Raw genomic sequence first — 23,231 nt, forward strand, 5'->3', positions numbered from 1 at the left:
GGATTTGCCTTCTGAGTGAGTTTACATGTATGGACAAATGACTTCCTTTTTGAACCACCAGACCAACACACTCACCCCCAACCAACCGCCCTGCCCCCCACTCTGAGGGTTCACAGCAGGGTCTCACCATGCACACGCCACCTGCTGGTTAAGCCAAGGTCACAACATATTGCGCTGATTACACGTCAGGGCAACGGTAATGATATATACACAAAGCCTCCACTGCCTGGCTAGAATAGAACACACTCTGGAATCTGTCATCAACAATCTAAACATTGATTCAACTGCTCTAAACCTCCTATATGTAAAATAACCTTTATGCTATGGTAGCTCCAAGACATGCCCATTCTATGTCTAAGGCTGTGTGTTGGTCATGTTTCTTCTACATGGACAGTTTGATTATAGTGGAACAGTTATGACATGTACATTTTTCAGTTGTCAGTTGCAAAACGCTCTAGTTGGAAAACGGTTATGTTATAAGTTTTATTTTGAAAACAGCTATACGTATATAAGATTCGAAACATTCTGACTTTTGTGATTTTCACCAAGATTAGGGCTGAGCTATTTGGAGTTTCTTTAAAATGTTTTGATAGTGTAGGGTTGACTGTTGGTGCTCTTACAAAATATTTACAATATGAGACTTTTGATGAATAATGTTGTGACATAATAGACAGCTAGAACAGTCTGGCAAGTTACATCACCTAACTGCAATGCAGCTTTTAAAAACAGGCAAAGACAACACTTATGTCACAATATCCAAAATCTAAGACCATATCTAGTGTCATATCACAATATTGATATAATATTTAAATATTGCCCAACCCATAAGCAGTATTGTCTTATTCATCTTCAACAAAACACATACCCAAAAAAATAAGTTTAAGGGTGCCATAAATACATAAACAACCAAAGAAAGAGTCCGGCCTCTTACCTGACAGAGTTGATCATGGCTCCACAACCCTCTGTGGCTCCATGGTAACCATTAGGGACGGCCCAGCGTCCGGATTGGCTCAGCACAAACTCTGACCGGCTCCCTGGTATGGTGGTCCTCAGCGGGCTTCCTCCTACTCCGGCCACGGCTCCGGCTCCGTGGAGGGCGCTCTCCCCAGCCGTGAGGTCACTTGGGGAGTCCGGTCCAGCCTCAGCCCCTTCTTGCTCCTGAACGGTTTCCAGCTCCAGCTCCAGGGGTTCAGGGCCCTGTAACAGCGCCCTCTGCTGGATGAGCGGTGTCAGTGGTGCCTCGAAGCTCACGCAGCTGTCCGTCTCGTCCGTGAGCGACAGCACGTCCAGAGAGTCCAGGCTGCTGTAGCAGGTCCCGCCCCTCAGCAGGGCGGACTCTACGATGCGCTCGAACGTGGAGCTGAAGCCGTCTTTGTTGTCCACCCTACCCTTCTCCCTCTCCTCTTCCTCATCCTCCTCCTCCTCATCATCCTCCTGGACATCAACCTGCTCAACGATCTGCTCAAACGCCGAGCTGAAACTGTCCTGGTTCTCTCTCCCATCTCCCTCCTTCTGGCCCTCTTCGTCCTCTTCCTCCACTTCTGCGTCGGCCTGTTCTACAGTCGTCTCAAAGTTGGAGCTGAAAGTGTCCAAGTGTGTGTGAGTCACCACCTCGTCTCCTCCCTCGTCCTCCTCGCCCGCCTCATCATCCTCTTCATTCCCACCGATGCCATTTGCCAGTCTGTTTCAACGTGGAGAAAGAATAGAAAAGGACAGCGTTAAATTACCTTCAGTATATGACTCAAACACACGGCAGTTTCATTGTTTGGATCAGGCAGACATGCAAAGCAGCTCTTTCATATTCAGTGCTAAAATCACTCTTCATTCAGGAGAAGTATGCACAATGGGAAAATATTTCAGCTTGAATAGCCACAGTGACAATTGAAGCAAGATGAAAGATGAAAAAGCAGTGTCCAATTTGCCACTACGTGAATAGCTGGAAGCTCATTTCCCCTGGTCCGTCAAACCTCCACTATATCATCCCTTTTATTTGTGAGAATGTGAATCTATTGCAGTCCTCTGTGTTTGCTGCTGATGGAGAGAAATATCTCAGCTATATATATATATATATATATGTGTGTTAACTGTATTTTTGTATCGGTGCGTTAATGTGTGTCTGTGCATTTCATAAAACCATTATGCATTTCATTTTATCTACAGTTATCTAATAAAGCGCTAATTAATAGACACGTCTCTGCCACATTCTGTTGCTCCCCGACTGCCCTCCACTATCTTTGTTGGTATGAAAATGGTTTACTGGGTCCTCCGGCTCCTTCAAAAATAAAACCTCGCTGTTGCTGTTTGTTTTCCTTTCAGCTAATTGAGTCAAGGCTTTTTGTCTGTTCGTTTTGTAAAATGCAAATTAGGTTAATCATGTATCAAAGAACCACACCGAGAAAGCAATTTACCATTAAACACATTCGGCATGGAAAAGTGGCACTCTATGATGATACATAAAACATAAACACCCAGACCACAAATAGGAGGATTTGGCTTTCTATAAAAAGTAACATTAAGAAGTGTGTGTGTACATGAGTGACTGTCAAGAAGAAGCTTTGATTAGCGTTTACCTTATATCATACTTTGGCACCTAAAGGTCAAAAGATCTTCACACCTTTACAGATTATATATATATATATATATATATATATATATATATATATCTTTACAGAAGATGATGCTTTAGTGCACTAACCGCCCAGCTTGTTCCGAGTGAGTATCCTCCTCTTCAGTAGACGGTTGCATCTCTTCATTTTCCTTCCCCTCCTCTTCCTCTTTCATCCCCTCCTCCTCATGCGTTGCCTCCTCCCCCGCCGAGCTCACCTCCACATTTGTGCGTCCTTCCCCTCTCGTCCCTTCCCTCTCTCCATCTGTATCTCGATCCCCATCCACCCTCTCCTCTTTCAACTCACCCTCTCCTCCCTCATCCTTTACCTCTTCCCTCCCCTCTCCTTCCCTTTGAGTCTCCCCCTGTGCCTCCTGCTCCTCTCCCTCTCTGATCTCCTCTTGCTGTTTCCCCTCCTCTCTGTCGTCCTTTGCCCCCAGCTCTGCCTGGCTGTGTGTCTCTGCGGGCGGGTCAGTGGTGGTGGTGTTGGTGGTGGTATTGGGCTCCGCTGGGCTCTCTGATGGGGTGGGAGAGGGCAGAGCCTGCCCCTCCTGGGTCATGGTGCTCTTCACTGAGGGGGCTGCTGTCCACTCCTGCCAGAGATGAGGACCAGAGCTTCAGATCAGCAACCAGGGAGGACAGTCTGCAGAGAAAAGGAGGAAAATCAGCATGAAATGAAGACAAAGTACCAAGAGAAATGAAGGGGGAGGAGAAGGCCGTGTTATAAACTGACTGTAATAACTACGGCAGATACTGATACAGCCATTCGATTATTTCTTGTCCCAATTACAAGACACAGAGGTCACCTTCGATAACAGAAGAGCACGCATGTTGCAGTGTGTTACTTGGTGTATTTGTGTGTGTTGGAGATGCATATGTCTGCAACGCTTTGTACTCTGCACCAGATGATCCCCAAAAACAGCTCAGAAAGGAGGGCAGGAAAAGGTAGATAAAGCAGAGAGCAGAGGAAAACGGACAGGCAGGCAGGCCGGCGCAGAGAGGGATTTGTTTAATGCAGCTCAACTGATTCCTGTCAAAATGATCCTGCAAGCTCATCCGCTTTCTGTCTATGTGGAGATTTCACAGCTGAATAACTATCCGTTTCCATCCCTGCCGTGCCCGCGCTTTGTGTAAATGCATGATAGTAACGTGGGATTTAAACGTGTATTCTAGCAGTCTGCTGTTACTCTCACTTGCACTGTTGGACCAAGCAGCCTGGACCTCTGTATAGCAGGTCTTACTCTATCCTTACTGAGGCTCAAGGGCAAATGCTAATGAGCAGCTCTTAATTACGGCTCTGCAGGGAGGAAGTAATGTTAGAATTAAAGCAGGCTGATGTATTATTCTTTTTATGAAAAATCTTTTTCTTTGAGTGCAAATGAAAAAGGATTATAATCCCTTTTTCTTACAGATACAATCTGATGAACTGTGTGAAGAATGGCATTAGTGCTGAAACAATTAACTGATTAATCAACAATTTGGATAATCGCTTAATCGATAGGTAGTAGAAAGTATTTTTCATCATTTGAATCACACAATCATGAAGGTCAAAGGAGAACTTTCAATTTGTGAATATACAGTGGGTACGGAAAGTATTCAGACCCCTTTAAATGTTTCACTCTTTGTTTCATTGCAGCCATTTGCTAAAATCGAAAAAGTTCATTTTTTTTCGCATTAATGTACACTCAGCAACCCATCTTGACAGAAAAAACCAGAAATGTTGAACTTTTTGCAAATTTATAAAAAAAAAACAACTGAAATATCACATGGTCATAAGTATTCAGACCCTTTGCTCAGTATTGAGTAGAAGCACCCTTTTGAGCTAGTACAGCCATGAGTCTTCTTGGGAATGATGCAACAAGTTTCTCACACCTGGATTTGGGGATCCTCTGCCATTCTTCCTTGCAGATCCTCTCCAGTTCTGTCAGGTTGGATGGTGAATGTTGGTGGACAGCCATTTTCAGGTCTCTCCAGAGATGCTCAATTGGGTTTAGGTCAGGGCTCTGGCTGGGCCAGTCAAGAATGGTCACAGACTTGTTCCGAAGCCACTCCTTTGTTATTTTAGCTGTGTGCTTCGGGTCATTGTCTTGTTGGAAGGTGAACCTTCGGCCCAGTCTGAGGTCCTGAGCACTCTGGAGGAGGTTTTCTTCCAGGATATCTCTGTACTTGGCCGCATTCATCTTTCCTTCAATTGCAACCAGTCGTCCTGTCCCTGCAGCTGAAAAACACCCCCATAGCATGATGCTGCCACCACCATGTTTCACTGTTGGGATTGTATTGGGCAGGTGATGAGCAGTGCCTGGTTTTCTCCACACATACCGCTTAGAATTAACGCCAAAAGTTCAATCTTGGTCTCATCAGACCAGAGAATCTTATTTCTCATAGTTTGGGAGTCCTCCATGTGTTTTTTGGCAAACTCTATGCGGGCTTTCATATGTCTTGCACTGAGGAGAGGCTTCCGTCGGGCCACTCTGCCATAAAGCCCCGACTGGTGGAGGGCTGCAGTGATAGTTGACTTTGTGGAACTTTCTCCCATCTCCCTACTGCATCTCTGGAGCTCAGCCACAGTGATCTTTGGGTTCTTCTTTACCTCTCTCACCAAGGCTCTTCTCCCACGATTGCTCAGTTTGGCTGGACGGCCAGGTCTAGGAAGAGTTCTGGTCATCCCATACTTCTTCCATTTAAGGATTATGGAGGCCACTGTGCTCTTAGGAACCTTGAGTGCTGCAGAAATTCTTTTGTAACCTTGGCCAGATCTGTGCCTTGCCACAATTCTGTCTCTGAGCTCCTTGGGCAGTTCCTTCGACCTCATGATTCTCATTTGTTCTGACATGCACTGTGAGCTGTAAGGTCTTATATAGACAGGTGTGTGCCTTTCCTAATCAAGTCCAATCAGTTTAATTAAACACAGCTGGACTCCAATGAAGGAGTAGAACCATCTCAAGGAGGATCAGAAGAAATGGACAGCATGTGAGTTAAATATGAGTGTCACAGCAAAGGGTCTGAATACTTATCATATCTTTCCGGCCGTACTCAGTTCATCCAACTCAAAACTTTTCCCAGTCACTTCCAGTCACTACCGGTGTTCCCCAGGGTTCTGTTCTAGGCCCCCTCCTGTTCATCATTTATCTACTTCCACTTGGCCATATTTTCCGTAAATTTAACATTCATTTTCACTGCTATGCGGATGACACCCAGCTCTACATATCCACCAAGCCCACTTACCCTTCCTCCCACCTCCCTCTCCGATTGCCTACAAGAAATAAAATCCTGGTTCACCTGCAACTTTCTCAAACTCAACAGCAATAAAACAGAAGTCCTCCTCATCGGCACCAAATCAACCCTCATAAAAACCTGACAGCTTTTCCATCACTAGAGTCTCCCCCTCCCCTCAGGTTAAGATGGGTGTCATCCTCGACAGCACACTATCATTTCAAGCACACATCAATAACATCACCAGGTCTGCCTACTACCATCTACGCAAATCAACCGCCTCCGCCCATCCCTCACACCCCATAGCACAGCCATCCTTGTTCACACCCTGGTCACTTCCCGCATCGATTATTGTAACTCCCTCCTCTTCGGTCTCCCCTCAAGTCCATCCGCAAACTCCAACTGGTCCAGAACTCTGCCGCCCGCATCATCACCAGAACCCCTCCATTAATCACATCACCCCTGTCCTTCAGCAGCTTCACTGGCTGTCAAAACCCGCATCCACTTCAAGATTCTGCTCCTCACCTTCAAGGCCCTCCACAACCTCGCCCCTCCATACATCTGTGAACTTACACACCAACACACCCACCCGCACTCTCCGGTCCTCCTCTTCCATTCAATTCACTGTTCCCGCAAGCCTTTTATGGGGTCCAGAGCCTTCAGCAGATCTTCTGAACAAACATAATTCCGACACTCTTTCCACTTTTAAGTCTCGTCTTCTTTTTAAACTGACATATTCCATCTAACCCATCTCACCCCACTTATGTAAATTGTTCAATGTATCTTGTTCTTGTGTTTTTTATGATTGTTGATTATGTTTTCTGTTTTTAAACTGCCCTGTAAGGTGACCTTGGGTGCTTTGAAAGGCGCCCTCAAATAAAATGAATTATTATTATTATTATTACTTATGACCATGTGATATTTCAGTTTTTCTTTTTTAATAAATTTGCAAAAATTTCTACATTTCTGTTTTTTTCTGTCAAGATGGGTTGCTGAGTGTACATTAATGCGAAAAAAAATGAACTTTTTCGATTTTAGCAAATGGCTGCAATGAAACAAAGAGTGAAAAATTTAAAGGGGTCTGAATACTTTCCGTACCCACTGTATCTATAATATCCAGTACTTTGGGGACGGGGCATTGGGGGGGGATGGACAATATACTATGTTCAAGTTTTTAGTTTTTTTGAAAATAATACATTTTCATTCTAATCTTATCTGCTCAGAAATGGGAAAAGTCTAACTGCTGTGAGATCATGTGATGGAAAGCTCCAGAACAGCTGTTGTTGGACCTTGCGGTGAGATTGTTTGCCAAAGTGCAGTTTTTAAGATAAAGCTTTCAATCCCAGTCATTCAGAATACTTTCCCTACTCCCTACTCTGTGCCTTATTGTTCTATCTATAACTATTACAAAGATATTCTTATGAACATAAATTCATCATGATTTCACATACCCATAAATATTAAACAATCATTTTGAATTATTAGGTGTATTGTTACATATTTCCCTTACTTCTTAACTGGCTTTTTATGTGACCTAGCTTTATGAATAATTCTGCAATTATCCAGCAATAAGGTAAATAAAGTGTACATGTATGTAGTTGTTATTACGCTTCATTTTGATGTGGGATCAGACACGGCGAAGTACATTTAGCCAAATGAACGACGCACATTTAGTTAAGCACAAACCTGCATTGGTGGTTATGACTTCTGGTGACTAGTAGTTCTCTTGAATACCTATGTTGAATACACTTATTGTAAGTCGCTTTGGATAAAAGCGTCTGCTAAATGACTGTAATGTAAATGTAATGGTGGATACTCTGATACTGTTGCCGAGTGCAGCCCTGTCTGTCTGAAGCAGACAGTCCGTAGCCACATTAAATCTCTGCTCTGCTGAATCATCCCTAGCAGGGGGCTTACAGCATAACTGCAGCACAATGTTTACTTGGATTCAAAGCTTTTTCTGAAGGCATGCAAATGCAGGTAAGGGACCTAGTTAGGCAGAAATCATTACACTCAACCACGCGAACACGACTCTGTAGTTTCTCAGGGGACATTTCTTGCATTGCCGTGTTATTTTGATCAAACCGCGTAGGAAAAAAAAGCGGGATCACGTTAGAAAGAAAAGATCTGATACAGGCTAGGATGTGAGCCAAATCTGGATGTATGATATTGAAAGTGCTTTGGCTTAGCCCCTGAGCACGAGGACACCACACTGAATGTTTCATCACAGCTGCAAAGAGATGATGCAAATTATGCAGAACCAAGGAAGTCAGGCCAGTTGTTCTCTCCTTTCAAACTTGTCTCCTAATTACAGCAGACCTTTCCTTTTTCAGGATGTTACATTCTTTCCCCAAATGCAATGTAAGTACTGAGCCCTCCGTCTCGATCCCTGCGGCAAATGTTATTGTTGGAGCGCTGAGAGCCAAGAATAAGACAACAAGCACCGTCACTGTCATCCTCCTCGTTACATGACAGCTTGAATAAGTGAAAACCGTCTTCTGTCACTGTGAGAAGCGCGAGCAGTGAGAAAAATACAGAATAACATCAGCAAATATGTGTTGGGTTTTTTTCCCACACAACCAAGCACAGTGTGTTTGTGCTGGCGTCGTCTAATCCTTCTCACTCTGACTGCTGTTGGAAGCGTGATGATCTGAAAGGACACTCAGACTGATCCCCCCCCCCAACAAATTCTTTTCTGCATACTGTACATGATCAGTGATTGGCCTACTCTTTGTTTTTTCCTTTTTTTTTTTTGCAAGAAGAAAAATGTGATTCGTTTGCATTATAGGCAGTTTGTGTCTATCTACAGAACCATCAATTACCTGGCACTCGACAGTAAGGGGCTGCATATGATTTATTAACTTCATTATGACACACCTAGAAAGGTACATCACATAAACTGATGATAAATCGGAAAGATTGTCATAACTTAATATTTCATGGATCAGTTTGTGCTTATCTACTTTAATTTAACAACTGAATATTTGGAAAATGTCCATCTTAGTCTAATGGAGCTGATATTCACTACAAGTACTAGGCATATGCAAACAAGCATAATTTGCATCCATTTATGCAATTACACAAAGATGCATTTGCACACATTAGCACACAGTCAAACACGCACACAAACAAAACAATGACACATCTCCATAAATGGAAACGGTGAACAGTTATGAAATCAGACACGCAGAGTGTGAATTCTCTCCCTCTCCCTCTACGCGTGTCTCCAGTGTCCTGTTTTCTCTCCCACTCTCTCCCCTTCATCTGTTCTACATTATGTTTTTCACAGTCTAACTCTCCACTCTCTCTTTTTCTCAGTCTCAGCCTCTCATTTTGTAGTAATTGAGGTAAATGGGTCTTAGCCAGCAGAAGGAAAAAAAGGAAGAGCGTGGAAGTGAGCAGCATGAGACCCAGCTGCTGAGGAGGAAGAGAAGATGTGCTCAGACACCCCACATAGACGGATGGAGAGAAACACAGACGACGATAGAGAAAGGGTGTGTGTGGGGGCTGGCTATGAGACTGTGTGTGTGTGTGTGTGTGTGTGTGTGTGTGTGTGTGTGTGTGTGTGTGTGTGTGTGTGTGTGTGTGTGCAGTCTTTGTGTATACAATGGCTATCAGGAGAGACTTATTGCATTCCACTTCTGTCAGCAGAACACTGGGCCTCTTTAAACCTTATCAATTTCCTTTAATTGCGATCAGACCATCTGCCAATCATGACAACAACACACAAACTCACATCTGACAACATGCATGCCCATCCAGCCATATAAACCGCCAATCCAGTGAGGATGACGCTGGATAAAAGGCCAAGTCGCCATTAAATAGCTCTTCTCTGTCTCCTGTGCCTTTTATATCTCTCGCTATCTCTCAGCCTGTCTTCCTGACTCGCTCCGACACACACACACACACACACACACACACACACACACACACACACACACACACACACACACACACACACACACACACACACACACACACACACACACACACACACACACACACACACACACACACACACACACACACACACACACACACACACACTTATTGATCCCTGAGACACAGAGCGGCAGTCCACCGGGACACTGGTGGCGATAAAGCATGACCGGTCTGTATTTGCAGAAAGATGCCAAATAAACTCTACTGAGGTAATCAGGCTGGAGGCTTCAAAATAAGGGGTCCAAAAGGTCTTACTGGAACAGGAAGCCCACCCAGCTGAGGCATTGCATCCTAAAGTCTGACATGATTCAACTTCAAATTGGGGCCTGAACTGCTAAACAAGAAATGTTGCTATGGCAAGTTGTCAAAGGATTCTGAATACATTTGGGAGACGCATAGATATCAAAGCAGCAGAGGTTCAGATATCCTGACTTTTAGTCCCTGTTAAAGGCCTGCTCCTTCATTTTCCATAATGCAACCAACAGTGTATTTCTGACAGCTACAATATCTCCAACACTTGGTGTATAGAAGTATAAAAGACATCTAACTGTTAGCAAAGTAGCTGCAAAGTCACCATTGCAGTTCAATTTTAATAAAAGTACAATGTAAACAAACAAAAAACAATCAACTCAGTTGACTGAAAAGGAGCTAAACAGCGATTGTTTTGTATCCGGTTCTGCTCCTATGTGATACAGTGGAAGAAACTAATGTAGGCTAGTTAGATAGAATGACGACAAGGCTAGCAGTCAGGGCAACCATCTTGGAAAAATGCGTAAACACCAACATTCGTGTTGTTCCCATTCTGACGACAGTGTGTTAAGCAGTATTAGACCCTCCCTACCTTTAATATATTTAATACTCCATGCCTCCAGTGTGTAACACAGGCTTTTCCTTGAAAATCTGTAGTTACCAAACCCTGAGGACATCATCATTTTTGCACATAAAAGTTATTTTCAGGCCTTTAAGCTGGGCACTTAACACCTTTCATATTCAAGTGGAGCTGCAACATGGCTAGATGTTATTGGCAGTGCCTAGAAGGTGACATTGTGCAGAGGAGAGGATTACCCAGGATTCCCTGAGAGTTTAATGAATGACGGAGCTACACAATAGGGAAGAAAATCATGTTGCAGGTTTTCTGACACAATACGATATGACTTGCAATATTGCAGTTTGAAGCCATCTATAGCTCTGTTTAGCTGCTAAATCTTATTGAACGCTATATGTGGCCTGCAGACAACCCAACACCTTTTTCTGAGTTTAAGCGGTTTTGACTTTGTAGTCGTTTGTAGTGCTGCACACATTCATTTTAAACCGTGAGAGTTTTTCCCTGAAAAGCACCGCTCACTGTAATGGCAAGTGGTGTGAAGGACACAGTGTCAGTGCTTCACTGCATGCAGTCATTGACATGGAGTTGATTATCTCCACCTCCAAATGTAAATTATGTCACAAATTGAAAAACTATCCCACAAAGAGATACAGAACCTGTACAGTGTTGCATATATTAAGTCAAAATAGGAGAGCGACAAAATAGGAGAGCGACAGACATGAAACAAAATAAACAAAAAAAGCTTTCAAACCCAGCCAAAGAGATCTTAATAGACCTTAACCACCAGCAGGACAACCCTCTAAATACTTTTCATAAAGAGCTAATCAGTAATCAAAATTAATTTATGAAGCTCTCACTGAATACTGATGTATGCTAATCAGATCTGAATACTAAAGACTTCCCTCCTCCTCTCTTTATTTTATCCATCAGAGAGACATGCTCAGAGAAAAACACTGCGGTCTAACACTATAAATGACCTACTGACCCTGTTCATGACATGCATAGCACTGCAGCCAACACACACACACACACACACACACACACACACACACACACACACACACACACACACACACACACACACACACACACACACACACACACACACACACACACACACACACACACAAACACAAAGTTAAAGAGTCACCTTTCAAAAGTGCTGTTGTGTTGCAAGCACAGATGCAGGCAGAGAGGAAGAAAAATCATTTCCTGGTCGTTAGCCCGGGACAGGAAAGCAGGAAAATATTGAGTTGGAAGTCGTCCAGGGTGTTTTCCTGGCCTGCCTGCCCAAGTCACACCATTAGGACCAACGAGCCTCCAACTAGCCGCACCATCAGCCTACTGGAGCGTAACAGTCAGCCAGCTCCCAAATCACCCTAATATGTCACTTCTGTGCCGTCAAGGTCAATCATCCCCTCGCATTTTGGCACTCTAACTGCTTACATCTAAATACATGTTCATAGTAATGCGGCGATTTATCTTGTTTTTCCCTGGGCATTTCCATTTTGACATGCAAATTCACTCTTTATTACACACAGACACACACACACACACCATGCCCTTTCTGCCATCTGAATGATTTATAAAACTGCCTGCTATCATTTTTCATATATGCATTTCTGTTTTAATATAAAATAAGCAATAATCTGTTTCATGTATTTGCAATGCAAAAAATATGTTTTCTTCACACAGTTTAAAATATGTATATTCTTAAAACGTTGCATCCTAGGGTTTCGCTGATGTTTTACCGATCTACCATTGTGTCAATAAAGTAAAGTAATTAAAAAGGTATGGGGGAAAAAAAAAAAGGACAATGACAGAAATAATTAGGAAAAGAGGAAGAGAAACATTTGTCTGGAGCTGCTGCTGGTGTGTCTGGATGTCTGACACCTTGAGTTCAGGATGATAACATTGGATAAAGCTATGCTGCACTTTATCCTGGGAGAGCTTACAGTCGTATTGGGGGAGTTGAAGTGCAATGGATCTAGACTAGACATGTAAATGTCTATAATTAAGATAATAGTGACTTTGCTTTGGGGAATGAAAAATAAGCCGCTATCAAACACCTGTTTTAAAGAAACCACCCACGTCCTGAGGCAAAGATAAGTCCTATCCAGAAGCTCTGTCTTAAACTGTGAAGAGAAAAATCACTGTATTTCTATAATATTCTAGCACTTAGATTGTGACTGTGGAAGTGATTTCATGGTTATTATATGTTGTATCTCATATGTTGTCAGTGTATAATATGTGAAGGCTTACAGTTATCTTTAAAACGTGCATATTATCATAAGATACCCTAAAACATGTAAAATGAGGTCACCATGAGCCTGTTTCCCCTCTAAGTGTCCACCAATACACTTAAAAACACATAAACAAACACCGGATGAACAGGGCTCATTGTCTCTCTCCCTGCGCGCGCGCGTCTGTGTGTGCGTCTGTGTGCGCGTGTGTGTAAAGAGAGCACAGCGCGAGACAGCCATGTTCTCCCAGCCTCCTCGAGCCAGTAACCATGACAACAGGATGGCTGGGAGACACGGCTCGAGCTCCATTGAGGCCGGTGTCTTTCTCCAAAATAAACCTTGGTCGCGTTTCAAGATCGGCTTGTCCTCCCGACGGCGGAAGGGAAACGCTTGTTTTGGTTTTTTTTTTTTCTCTCTTTTCCGGACGGAGGTGGAGAAAACACACAGACACACAGACACACACACACACACACACAGACACACACACACACACACACACACACACACAGACACACACACACACACACACACACACACACACACACCTCCATAAACCCCACACGGTGCATACATACATGTTTCAGCCGATATGAGCTCCACACACACGGCTGCACAGAGCAGGCTGTGCGCATTTTGGGTTAAAAAAAATAAATAAATAAATAATAAATAAAAAAAATAAAAACAGGGACGCAGCCCCTCCGCGCAGCCTCCACGAGACACGCTCGTCTGGCTCCCACAGTCAGAGCCGTGATGTCTGAGCATGTGTCCCTCCGTTCAGAGGGGAGGACGCTTCACTCACCGTCAATGCGCTCCTTCTGCAGCTCCTCTCCGCCTCCACACCGGGGAACGGCACTGACAGACGGGCTCTCTCTCTCTCTCTCTCTCTCTCTCTCTCCACGCTGAGCGTCCTTTCCCCAAAACACCCCCCCCCCCCTCCCTCTCCTCTCACCGGTATGCGCGTGGTGGTGTCTCGCGTCTCCGCGCACGCTGCTATAGGGGGCTCTTCGGGAGGTCCAGGCGGCGGAGAGCGATTCCTGTGCGGGCTGATGAACGAGTGGATGAAGAAGCGGGTCTCCTCCTCTTCGCGGAGCCTCTGTGTGTGTGTGTGTGTGTGTGTGTGTGTGTGTGTGTGTGTGTGTGTGTGTGTGTGTGTGTGTGTGTTGTGTTTGAATGGCAGATGAGAAATTGTAATTCCGCTCCTGGGACTGCTCGGGAGCCCCCCCCCCCCCCACACACACACACACACACACACACACACACACACACACACACACACACACACCCCCCACACACACACACACACTCTCTCCCGTGGTTACCGCGCGCTGTGAACGGGACGTGTCTCGTGGGCCTGTTGTATCAGAGCCTGTAGCCTGCAGAGGAGACCAGCACTGACAGTGGTGTTGACACGAGTCCCTCTCTGACCACTGGTGATGGAACTGCCCTCCTGTGTTAAAATGAGCTCAAACTTTATCACAGGAGCTGCATGCAAAGTAAGCCAAGGGTGTCAAGTGGTTCCCACACTGAGGTCCGGGGACGGCCCAAAGGACCCTCCGGAGGGTTCCAGTATGTTCTCATATGAATCGGGTTATTCCACTTGGCATCTATTTATTTCACCAGACGCTAGATTTGGGAAAACATGTCAAAAAGTTTGGGAATTGACCATTAAAAACCGACCGTGCTTGATGATTTACAGACGGTCAAATAGTCCTGTCCAAGGTCTAAAGTCCTGCAGCTGTCATATCCAGGATGTAGCATTGGTCATGCTGTAGTTTGGTTTAGATAGGAATTTGCTGTCTGCAAGGGAAAACATGAATCATGCAACAATCAATATCTTGCTTTTATAGATTGCGAGATATGCTACTCAATAAAACGCACCAATTAGGACCAAGCAAAGGAGGGACATTCAAAGTAAAAATGGTTGAGACTTAGTGCTTGAATTATTTCTTGTGAGCAACATTTGATTGCTGTTGTAATAATTGCTGCTGTTATTATAAGTAGTCTTATTATATGAATCATTTATGTCATATACATTGAATGTGTTGTATCTCTGTTATGCTGTTCATTCTGTACACATGACATCTATTGCATTCTGTCCATCCTGGGAGAAGGATCCCTCCTCTGTCGTTCTCCCAGAGGTTTCTTCCTTTTTTCTCCCTGTTAAAGGGTTTTTTAGGGGAGTTTTTCCTGTGCCGATGTGAGGGAAGGACAGAGGATGTCGCATGTGTACAGATTGTAAAGCCCTCTGAGGCAAATTTGTAATTTGTGATTCTGGGCTCTACAAAATAAACTGAATTGAATTGAACATCCATTTCAGATGTGTGTGCTTCACATTTTAGTATGCTGTATATCTGTTTTATTGTGATGACAATTATGGCCCCGACCTTTGACCTGCTGGTTATTGTTAGCCTGTAAATGACGGCGTTCTAGGAGGTAAAGGTAACCGTTTATTTTACTGTAATAACCGTTAGCCGGGATAGCATTAGCAATATTCCCTAAATGATGCTGTTCAGTATCCATGCAATAGCTGGAGCCTCATCCAGCGTGCATTGGTCAAAAAGCAGGATGCACCCTGTCTATCGGTCATATAGCTTTCAGAGGACATACTTCTGTTAGTTCAATTGTTTTAACATCTGAAATGCCATCACAGTTTGACCACACTTACTTGAGGTATTAATAGGAGCATGTTTTTTTTTGCTGATCTTTTTCAATTCCTCTTTTTCCAAAAGGTCATTTCGGAGGAAACTTTCAGTACTTCTTTGTTTGTGGTGGGACTATAATTACAGCCTACCCCCAGAAAAAAATACCACAAATTAAATCACTGTATAGATGACAATCAGTTATGTAGGCTGGAGAACAAAGATTGAAAAGCGTTTGGTGTTAGCTGAAATTTTCTGAAAGAACTTTGAGCGTACATTCTTTTGTGTGTCCGTATTTATATACATTGGTGAAGCTGGTAAAAAGACTAGGGGTCAGATTTGTTGCCCAAGTATTAAATGGACAGAAAGGCAGAGATAAACAAGGCACAGTTTGAAATATATCTGTGATTGTGCTGTCAAATAGCAAACTCTGCCTGCTCTGAACCAGGGATGATGCTGCCATGTTTTTTTTTCTGTTGGATGGCAGAGGATCTAACACAAAATTATAATATTGCCAGACGAGCAGTTCAGGTTATCTGCCAACATATACTATAAATTAGCCTGTTTCTACTCTGCCCTTGACAAAGCATAGAGGGCATTTTCTTCCACTGTACCAGCACAAGCCCACCACCCATTTTTCACTCCCTCTCAACCTGCTCCCTCACTCATGCTCACATGTAAAACCAGCACAGTTACATCAAGCCAAGTGCCAAAGTGCAAGCCATCTGTATTGTCTTTAAAATATACAGTATAGTGCTTTGAGATTACCCTCTTTACTTGTGCACCTCAAGGTCGTAAACAGAAGCACACACACGGCTCTGCATTGCCTGCTGCCAATTTTTTTTTAACGATGTTTTCTTCAGGGATCTTGGATGCAGCCTTTATAATGCAGAGCGGTGCCAAGCTTCAATGTGACGCCTGCATGGATTGAGAACTTCAGCCTCCAATCCAGTTGATCTCCGGTGATCAATAGCACATTAGATGGAGACAGAAGAAGAGGGGAGTGGCTGAGAAGAGATAAGGAGTGAAGAGGAAGAAGGAAAGAGTGAAGTTAAAAAGAAGAAGAAGAAGAAGAAGAGAGGGATACAGAAAGGCAAGAGTGAGGATGTGGCCAGAACAAAAGAGCCTGGTGTGCGTTTGAAGACAAGGGGAAGAGAAGGTTAGAGAGGCGAGGCCCGAAGTGATTCAGGTGGGGGGGGGGGGGGGTGGTACACAAGGAGAGGGGGAGACAGGGAGGGGAGGGGAGGAGAAGGGGGGGGGGGTAGAGGGTTTGAAGATGACAAAGAGAGTTCAGAGGATGCACAGATGACCGGAGAGAGCTGAGAACAGTTTGGGGGAAACCCACTATACAGACGCAACGTCAATCCTAATTACTAATTCATTAACCCCGTCTCCCTTCCCCCTCTGTAACCACACACACACACACACACACACACAAACACACACTTGCACTCAATGCTCCCTGCTCCGTACCTCCTCCGTGTCCCAGGAGAGGCGGAGGGATGGATGGATGCAGAAATGAGGAGGTGGGACTGCAGCTAAGTGACATCTGCAGGGCCGGGATGGCTGCAACGTGTTGGGGACACTGGAAATCCCTGATGTGACGGGGGGAGGGGGGCCGTGGGGGGACGACTGGTGAGGAGAAAAAGCTAACAGCTTGCGTTTTGGTTGGTTAGAGTGGGTGGTCTCCCGTGATGGTGCACATGGTGTGTTAATGTGGCGGTGTCAGAGTGCGTTTATGTGTGTGTGACATCATGCATGCATTTACCTGTGTGTTTTTGTGTTTTTGTGCAAGTGTGTGTGTGTGTTTGCGTTCTAATGTGCAATCTCAAGATGTGCTTTCATGTGGAGTGTTCATGTGCGTTAGCATTTTTAATGAGAGCAGGTATGGGGAAGATAAATCGATGTGCTGATGTTGGTGTGCTACAAAGTAATAGCATTGCGAGTGTAATCAAAGCGAGGGGGAGGTGCTAGACAGACTGATGGTGTGTGTCTCTGGCCTCTGCTGCAAGACTCCTACCACTTTTGTGTGTGTGTGTGTGTGTGTGTGTGTGTGTGTGTGTGTGTGTGTGTGTGTGTGTGTGTGTGTGTGTGTGTGTGTGTGTGTTTGTGCGTGGGCGACAAAAGTGCACACATAGATGTAAGCATCCACACACACCTCCTGCAGAATTCCTCTGCACATGCTCACACAGACAATTCAATATGAAGATAGAGGTACAAATGTGCACACACAAGGACACACATTCACACACCCAAGTGTGCAGCTCACACACAAACACACACACACAAAAGGATGAAGGGCTGCTGACTGAGGTGGAATTAAAAAGAGATATCCTCCAAACGAGCATCGATCCACAGAGTTTACAGCGTTGGCTTCGTCTGCCACGGCAGGCCAAACAACAGGGAGCTCTGTGAGACAGCTGGGGAGTGTACACACACACACACACACACACACACACACACACACACACACACACACACACACACACACACACACACACACACACACACACACACACACACACACACACACACACACACACACACACACACACACACAGCTGAATGTGTGTTCACGTGGAGTAGGTCTTTGATTTTGATCAGAGGACTTCACAGCAGATCGTGCTTGAGAGTGAAAAGCATGCATGTGTCTCTGATATTTGATATTGAATTAATTAATATGTGTGTGTGCTTGTGTGTGAACATAAAATGGCATGCGTTGCCTCAGAATCTTTGCAAGCTGGTTTTACTAATCACCAATCAAACCTCCCATGACAACACTCGAGGAGTTGCTTCCTATAAGTTTTACAGCAGTGATAAGAGATGTTTACTGGTTCAATCTTTAAAGAAAGCAAACAGGAGGCACAGAAAACTTGTTTTTAGCTAATGCTATGTATTAAGACCAATATTTAGCAAAGATATTCAAAGGGAGTGGGGAAAACAAGTTGATTTCAACCGAAAGCCACAAATGTTATACTTACAATAAATCACATGACTATTTTGTATTGGAGGATGCCCCATGTAGTGATAAGCTGTATATCGTCCTTAAGCTTTTGGTTCAGTTCACAGCGAAAAAGCTTTAAAAACCTCGCTGTATGCAATCTGCCCAGCACCAAATGGCAGAATGACAAAGTTAGCAGCTAGCTCCTCAGCATAATGAGTATTATCTAAAGAGACAGATATCTCAGCAGAAGCAGGATACTAGATAAATGCTCTAGAAACTGCTCGATGTGTAAATGGGCAACTGTTTGTTAACATGTTTCCAGTATTCCTGAGGGTGAGAGGACAAGACTGATAGCCTACCACTCTTATATTAGTACATTATAAATGGAGATATGGAGCTATAGAGCCAGGAGGCGATTAGCTGAGCCTAGCATAAAAAGTTGTAGCATGGGAAAACAGTTAGCCTGACTCCATCCATTATTTAAGAAGCGGTGTAACTATTTCTTGACGCGCAAAATTGTAACTTCCCCTCAAACCACAAATTGTCCTTTTTACAATCCTGGTTTTGTACAGCTTAAACAAACTAGGCTACAAAGAGTTATTTAGTGCGCTTTAGACATGTTAGTAGGCGTATTTTTTAGAGCTTTCTCCTTTACTCCAGTTTTTATGCTACGCTAAGCTAACCACCTCCTAGCGTTAGCTCAGTGCTTAACGCACAGATATGAGAGTGATGTCAATCTTCTCAATACAATTCACAGAAGGAATGAGAATGAGCTACATGTTAAACTACTTCTTAAAATTAACAGTAGACGGCTGTCAAGTTGTTCAATGCATATGGATGTTACAAGGTTATAGTGCCTTTAAAATAGAGACTGTTCGAGGTAGATAACTGCTGCCACCATTGAAAAAACTAAACGTGTGTATTCTGTTAATTTATCACATTTTGGAAAGGCAGACAACGTTTTAGCACTGGGGCATAATGGCCTTGTTCCCCCGACATGCATCTTTCTCTGGTCTCACCTGAATGGGACAGATTCGTTAAAAAGATCTTTCCTACCTTCAGTATGGACATCATTATTTAGCAGCTCAGCTTCACGTTGGACTCCAGTGGTTCCCTTGACAACCTAATCAGCATTCATTACCCCTGAAGAGGAGGGGGACACGACATGTCAGCACTTGCGTGTGTGTGTGTGTGTGTGTGTGTGTGTGTGTGTGTGTGTGTGTGTGTGTGTGTGTGTGTGTGAATACATGTCAGTATGAGTGTGGCTCTCATCTGGGTCATTACATCCACAGGCATGAAAGAGCGGGTTACAATGACACACATCCCTCTACATGGGGGAGGGTTATGTTTGAGCATCAGTCACTTCCACCTGTGAACAATTGTCCTTAACAAGCTGAGTATATCCAAAAGAGGATATACTATTTTTGTGCGAGGGTGTGTGTGTGTGTGTGTGTGTGTGTGTGTGTGTGTGTGTGTGTGTGTGTGTGTCAAGAGACAAAGTATCAAACAATCTATTTATTTAGCTTTCTATCTAACAGAAAAAATGTATGTACTCAAACATCTTGAGGAGCTATATGTTCACCTATGGAGAAACCCCGTCTCTGTTTTTTTTTTTGTGTTGCATGTGTGCGCGCGTGTGTGTGAGTGAGAGAGAGTGTGAGAGAAAGACAGCCAGGCAGAAAAAACAAGGAAAACACTGGCGGCCTTGCCAACATGGTGACAGAATGTGCCATGTGTGTTTGAAACACTGTGTGTGTGTGTGTGTGTGTGGTGTGTGTGGTGTGTGTGTTTGCCAACTCTAAGTCTGCTGGGCAGCCAGGTCAACAGACAGACCGGTCACCATGGCAACAGTGCCACAAGCATCCCCTCTGTGCCAAGTTGAAAATATGGAAATTGTATAAAAACATAGACGTCCGACTGTTGGAAAGTTTCAGGACGGCAGCGTGCGGACACACAGGAGTCTCTTGTTCCTTAGGTGGTCCATGGTCTGAGTGTGGCCCTCCGATGGGCTAACGTGCCATTTGAAGGATTATACAGTATGTGCACCATGCCACATGCCTTATCTGGGAGACAAGAAATATATAAGGCATCAAATACCTCTACAAACTCACCTACCTACTGGGTTGTACAAGCCAAAAAAAACATACAACATACATCTCTCTGGTACATCACCCTTTTTGTGGTCCCAGAGTGCTAAATTGTGTTACTGCTTTCAGCGGAGACGACACTCAAAAAACAAGCCGATCAAATAATGAAACAGTTGCAGCTTCTGCATACACAGTATTGTGTACGTGGTGTTTTTAAGTGTGCTCTAAATGTGACAGTTTCCACAGCGTTGAATGCATTCCTCTTTGAGCCTTGTGGGCAATTCTCCCAGCTAACAAGCTAGCTTAAGGCTAGCATTACATACTAGCTGCAAAAAATACTTTTTCTACTGATAATGGCATTTACAATTTAAATCAACGCTTTGGCTTCACATTTTATCCAATATTTTCTTCCTAAATATTGTATCAGGGAAAATTATCAAGGACCAGAGTGCTCTAAGTGACAGACCCCAAATTGGTCATCACCCAACTTTGCAGTTCATCTTTTAGCATCTTTCAGCTCTTTGTTTTTACAACTTTACTGTTTCAGTTCACTCTCACATCCCTCATCAACTTTGATTGACTTCGTCCAGTACTTCCCTGTTGCTACATTATGTTTTATTTACAATAAAATTACAGTAAAATGTTATCTGAATATAATTCAGATACATTATTACATCAATACAACAGATGCTTGTATTGCTGTGTGTGCCTGAGGATAGCAAGCAACGTGGTGTAATGATGTTGAAGTCAGCTGAAACCTCTTTCAAACTTTATGCAAATCCTCCAAAAAATAGTCAACATACGCTATCCTGGTAGCACGTGACATCGACCACCCAAGGGTGCATTCTTCCGCACAGCTTGTACTGCCGGTTAAATGACTTTGGGGACCTTTGCGGTCTGTTTAAGCACATGCATCTCTCATGTGAATCCATGCTAATGCACATCCTCTTCACAGAGCCGGCTCCATATCGGGTCCATGCATTAAACATGGAGCTGTTGAGGGGGGGAACGTTTTGGAATACCAATACTTTTTGACATGGTAAATCTGCCTGGCCGTGATGTTGAATTAGGCCCCCAAAAGCATGAACAGGAAGTACAACCTTGTGGTTAAAAGAGAAAGCTGACCTCCTCAGCAAGTGTTATTCTAATCTTCGTGTTAAAACACTACATGCAGACACTGATAAATAGAAGAGGTAGATTATGCAGACTTGGGTCGAAGGTCAGGTTACAGTCCGATAAAATGGACTAAAGAGTATGAAGCGCTGGATTTACCTGCTAGGGGCTATAAAGTAAAGATAGGAAAGGTGGGAAGCTTTTAAAGGAATAGCGCGCCCTAAAAAAAAAAAATAATCAACTCAACTTCAATAATATTCATTGAATCACCAAACATAGTTCCATTTTAACCATCTTTCCAAACTGAATTTGTTGGCGGTGACTCTTTATGACGACAATAGTAATCAAACTAACAGAGCACTAATTGTGTTATGTAACATTTTGTATATAGATAACTATTTTTACTTTGAGTCACAGTGACATAAGTGCTATGCGACAATTTTTTAAGATCGATATATCTCATTTTTTAACCGTTGACATAATAAAATAAAAAAAATGTAATTAAAGAATATTACTGATTTTTTTATGATCACAAACTATCTCTCATTCTACAATGCATAATCAGGTTTATCCATTGCTCTTAGGTCACAAAACCCTGGGATCCTTGCTGACTTGCTATCTTCCCTTCCTCCAGCAGAGGGTGCTGTGCATGCATAGTTACCATATGTGAATGTGGCCACATGTCTAATCCGCTCCACGTGCATTCAGCTACAGTGACAATGCCTTGATAGCTGCTGGGACTTTCCCAGGGTGTGCAATACCAAGGAAATATAAAGGTCAGACAGTGTTACACAAGCAATTAGCCCTGTGTAAAAAATTATTTCCTGGTAATTAATAATTCCTGCGAATAGCACCGGTGGAATTTATAAGGTGAGGCAGAGATTAGAAACTAGTCATTAAGTGCACAAACATGCTATCACCACATTGACCTACATAAATAAACCAAACAGACAAAGAAACGCTCATAATGAATATGATTGATGCGTTTATGTTTCACCCAGATCCCTGTTGTTTTCCCCTAGCAGACCTGACCTTGACACCAGAGGCAAAGAGGAGGAAAGCAGATTGTTTTTTTTTTTTGCTTATGTCCTTTTATCTTTTGGAGAGCCACAAGTCCTCCAAACAATATAAAGATAAGGAAAGGAGTAAGTGAAAACCAACCGAAATGTGTTCAATTTGACCAATTTATGTAGTTCCGGGTTATATCCTGAGCAAAGATAAGAGTAGTGCTTTGTTTACACCCGGGGATCAAAATAAGTACACTTAGGTGGATGTTAAAGTCAGGTTCAGACTCTGGGTTAGAAGTGAACTTAAATGATATAAAGGAGTGGTGATTGACTAAATATAAAGTAGGTCCTCACACAGATAGCAGAGCAAAGCAAAGCTGTGTGTAATCATGCGTCTCTGTGAGTAAACCTTGAGCTTTCTGACCTGATACCAGGGACAAACAGTCCGGTGTCTGGTTTCACTGAAACACCGGTTTTGGTGGAACCCCAACTATTGACAGCGTTGGTTTCATTTTACATAATGCCAAGTGTACTGGAGGTTTGAGTGTAAATCTCTCTGAAATTATGGCATCTTGTTGTTTTCACTTCAACTGAAACGAGCCAAAAGTCTAA

The 23,231-nt window shown here is 43.6% G+C and overlaps 1 protein-coding gene across 3 annotated transcripts in view; it reads right to left on the minus strand.

Annotated features, from left to right (window-relative positions):
* Positions 1-23,231, minus strand: part of psd2 (pleckstrin and Sec7 domain containing 2) — a 46,035-nt gene that overhangs the window by 22,122 nt on the left and 682 nt on the right. Inside the window, exons 1-3 of one of the 3 annotated variants that reach the window (XM_054597001.1) lie at positions 13,629-13,720; positions 2,696-3,248; positions 932-1,681 (exon numbers count right to left, since the gene is read on the minus strand). In XM_054597001.1, the coding sequence (XP_054452976.1) occupies positions 932-1,681; positions 2,696-3,165 (1,220 nt within the window). In that variant the 5' untranslated portion in view covers positions 3,166-3,248; positions 13,629-13,720. Of the gene's footprint in view, positions 1-931; positions 1,682-2,695; positions 3,249-13,628; positions 13,721-19,468; positions 19,556-23,231 lie in introns of those variants that run through there. The other 2 variants (XM_054596999.1, XM_054597000.1) reach the window with 2 other exon arrangements.

The sequence above is a fragment of the Anoplopoma fimbria genome, chromosome 4 (genome assembly GCF_027596085.1).
Source record: "Anoplopoma fimbria isolate UVic2021 breed Golden Eagle Sablefish chromosome 4, Afim_UVic_2022, whole genome shotgun sequence".
Taxonomy (NCBI): domain Eukaryota; kingdom Metazoa; phylum Chordata; class Actinopteri; order Perciformes; family Anoplopomatidae; genus Anoplopoma; species Anoplopoma fimbria.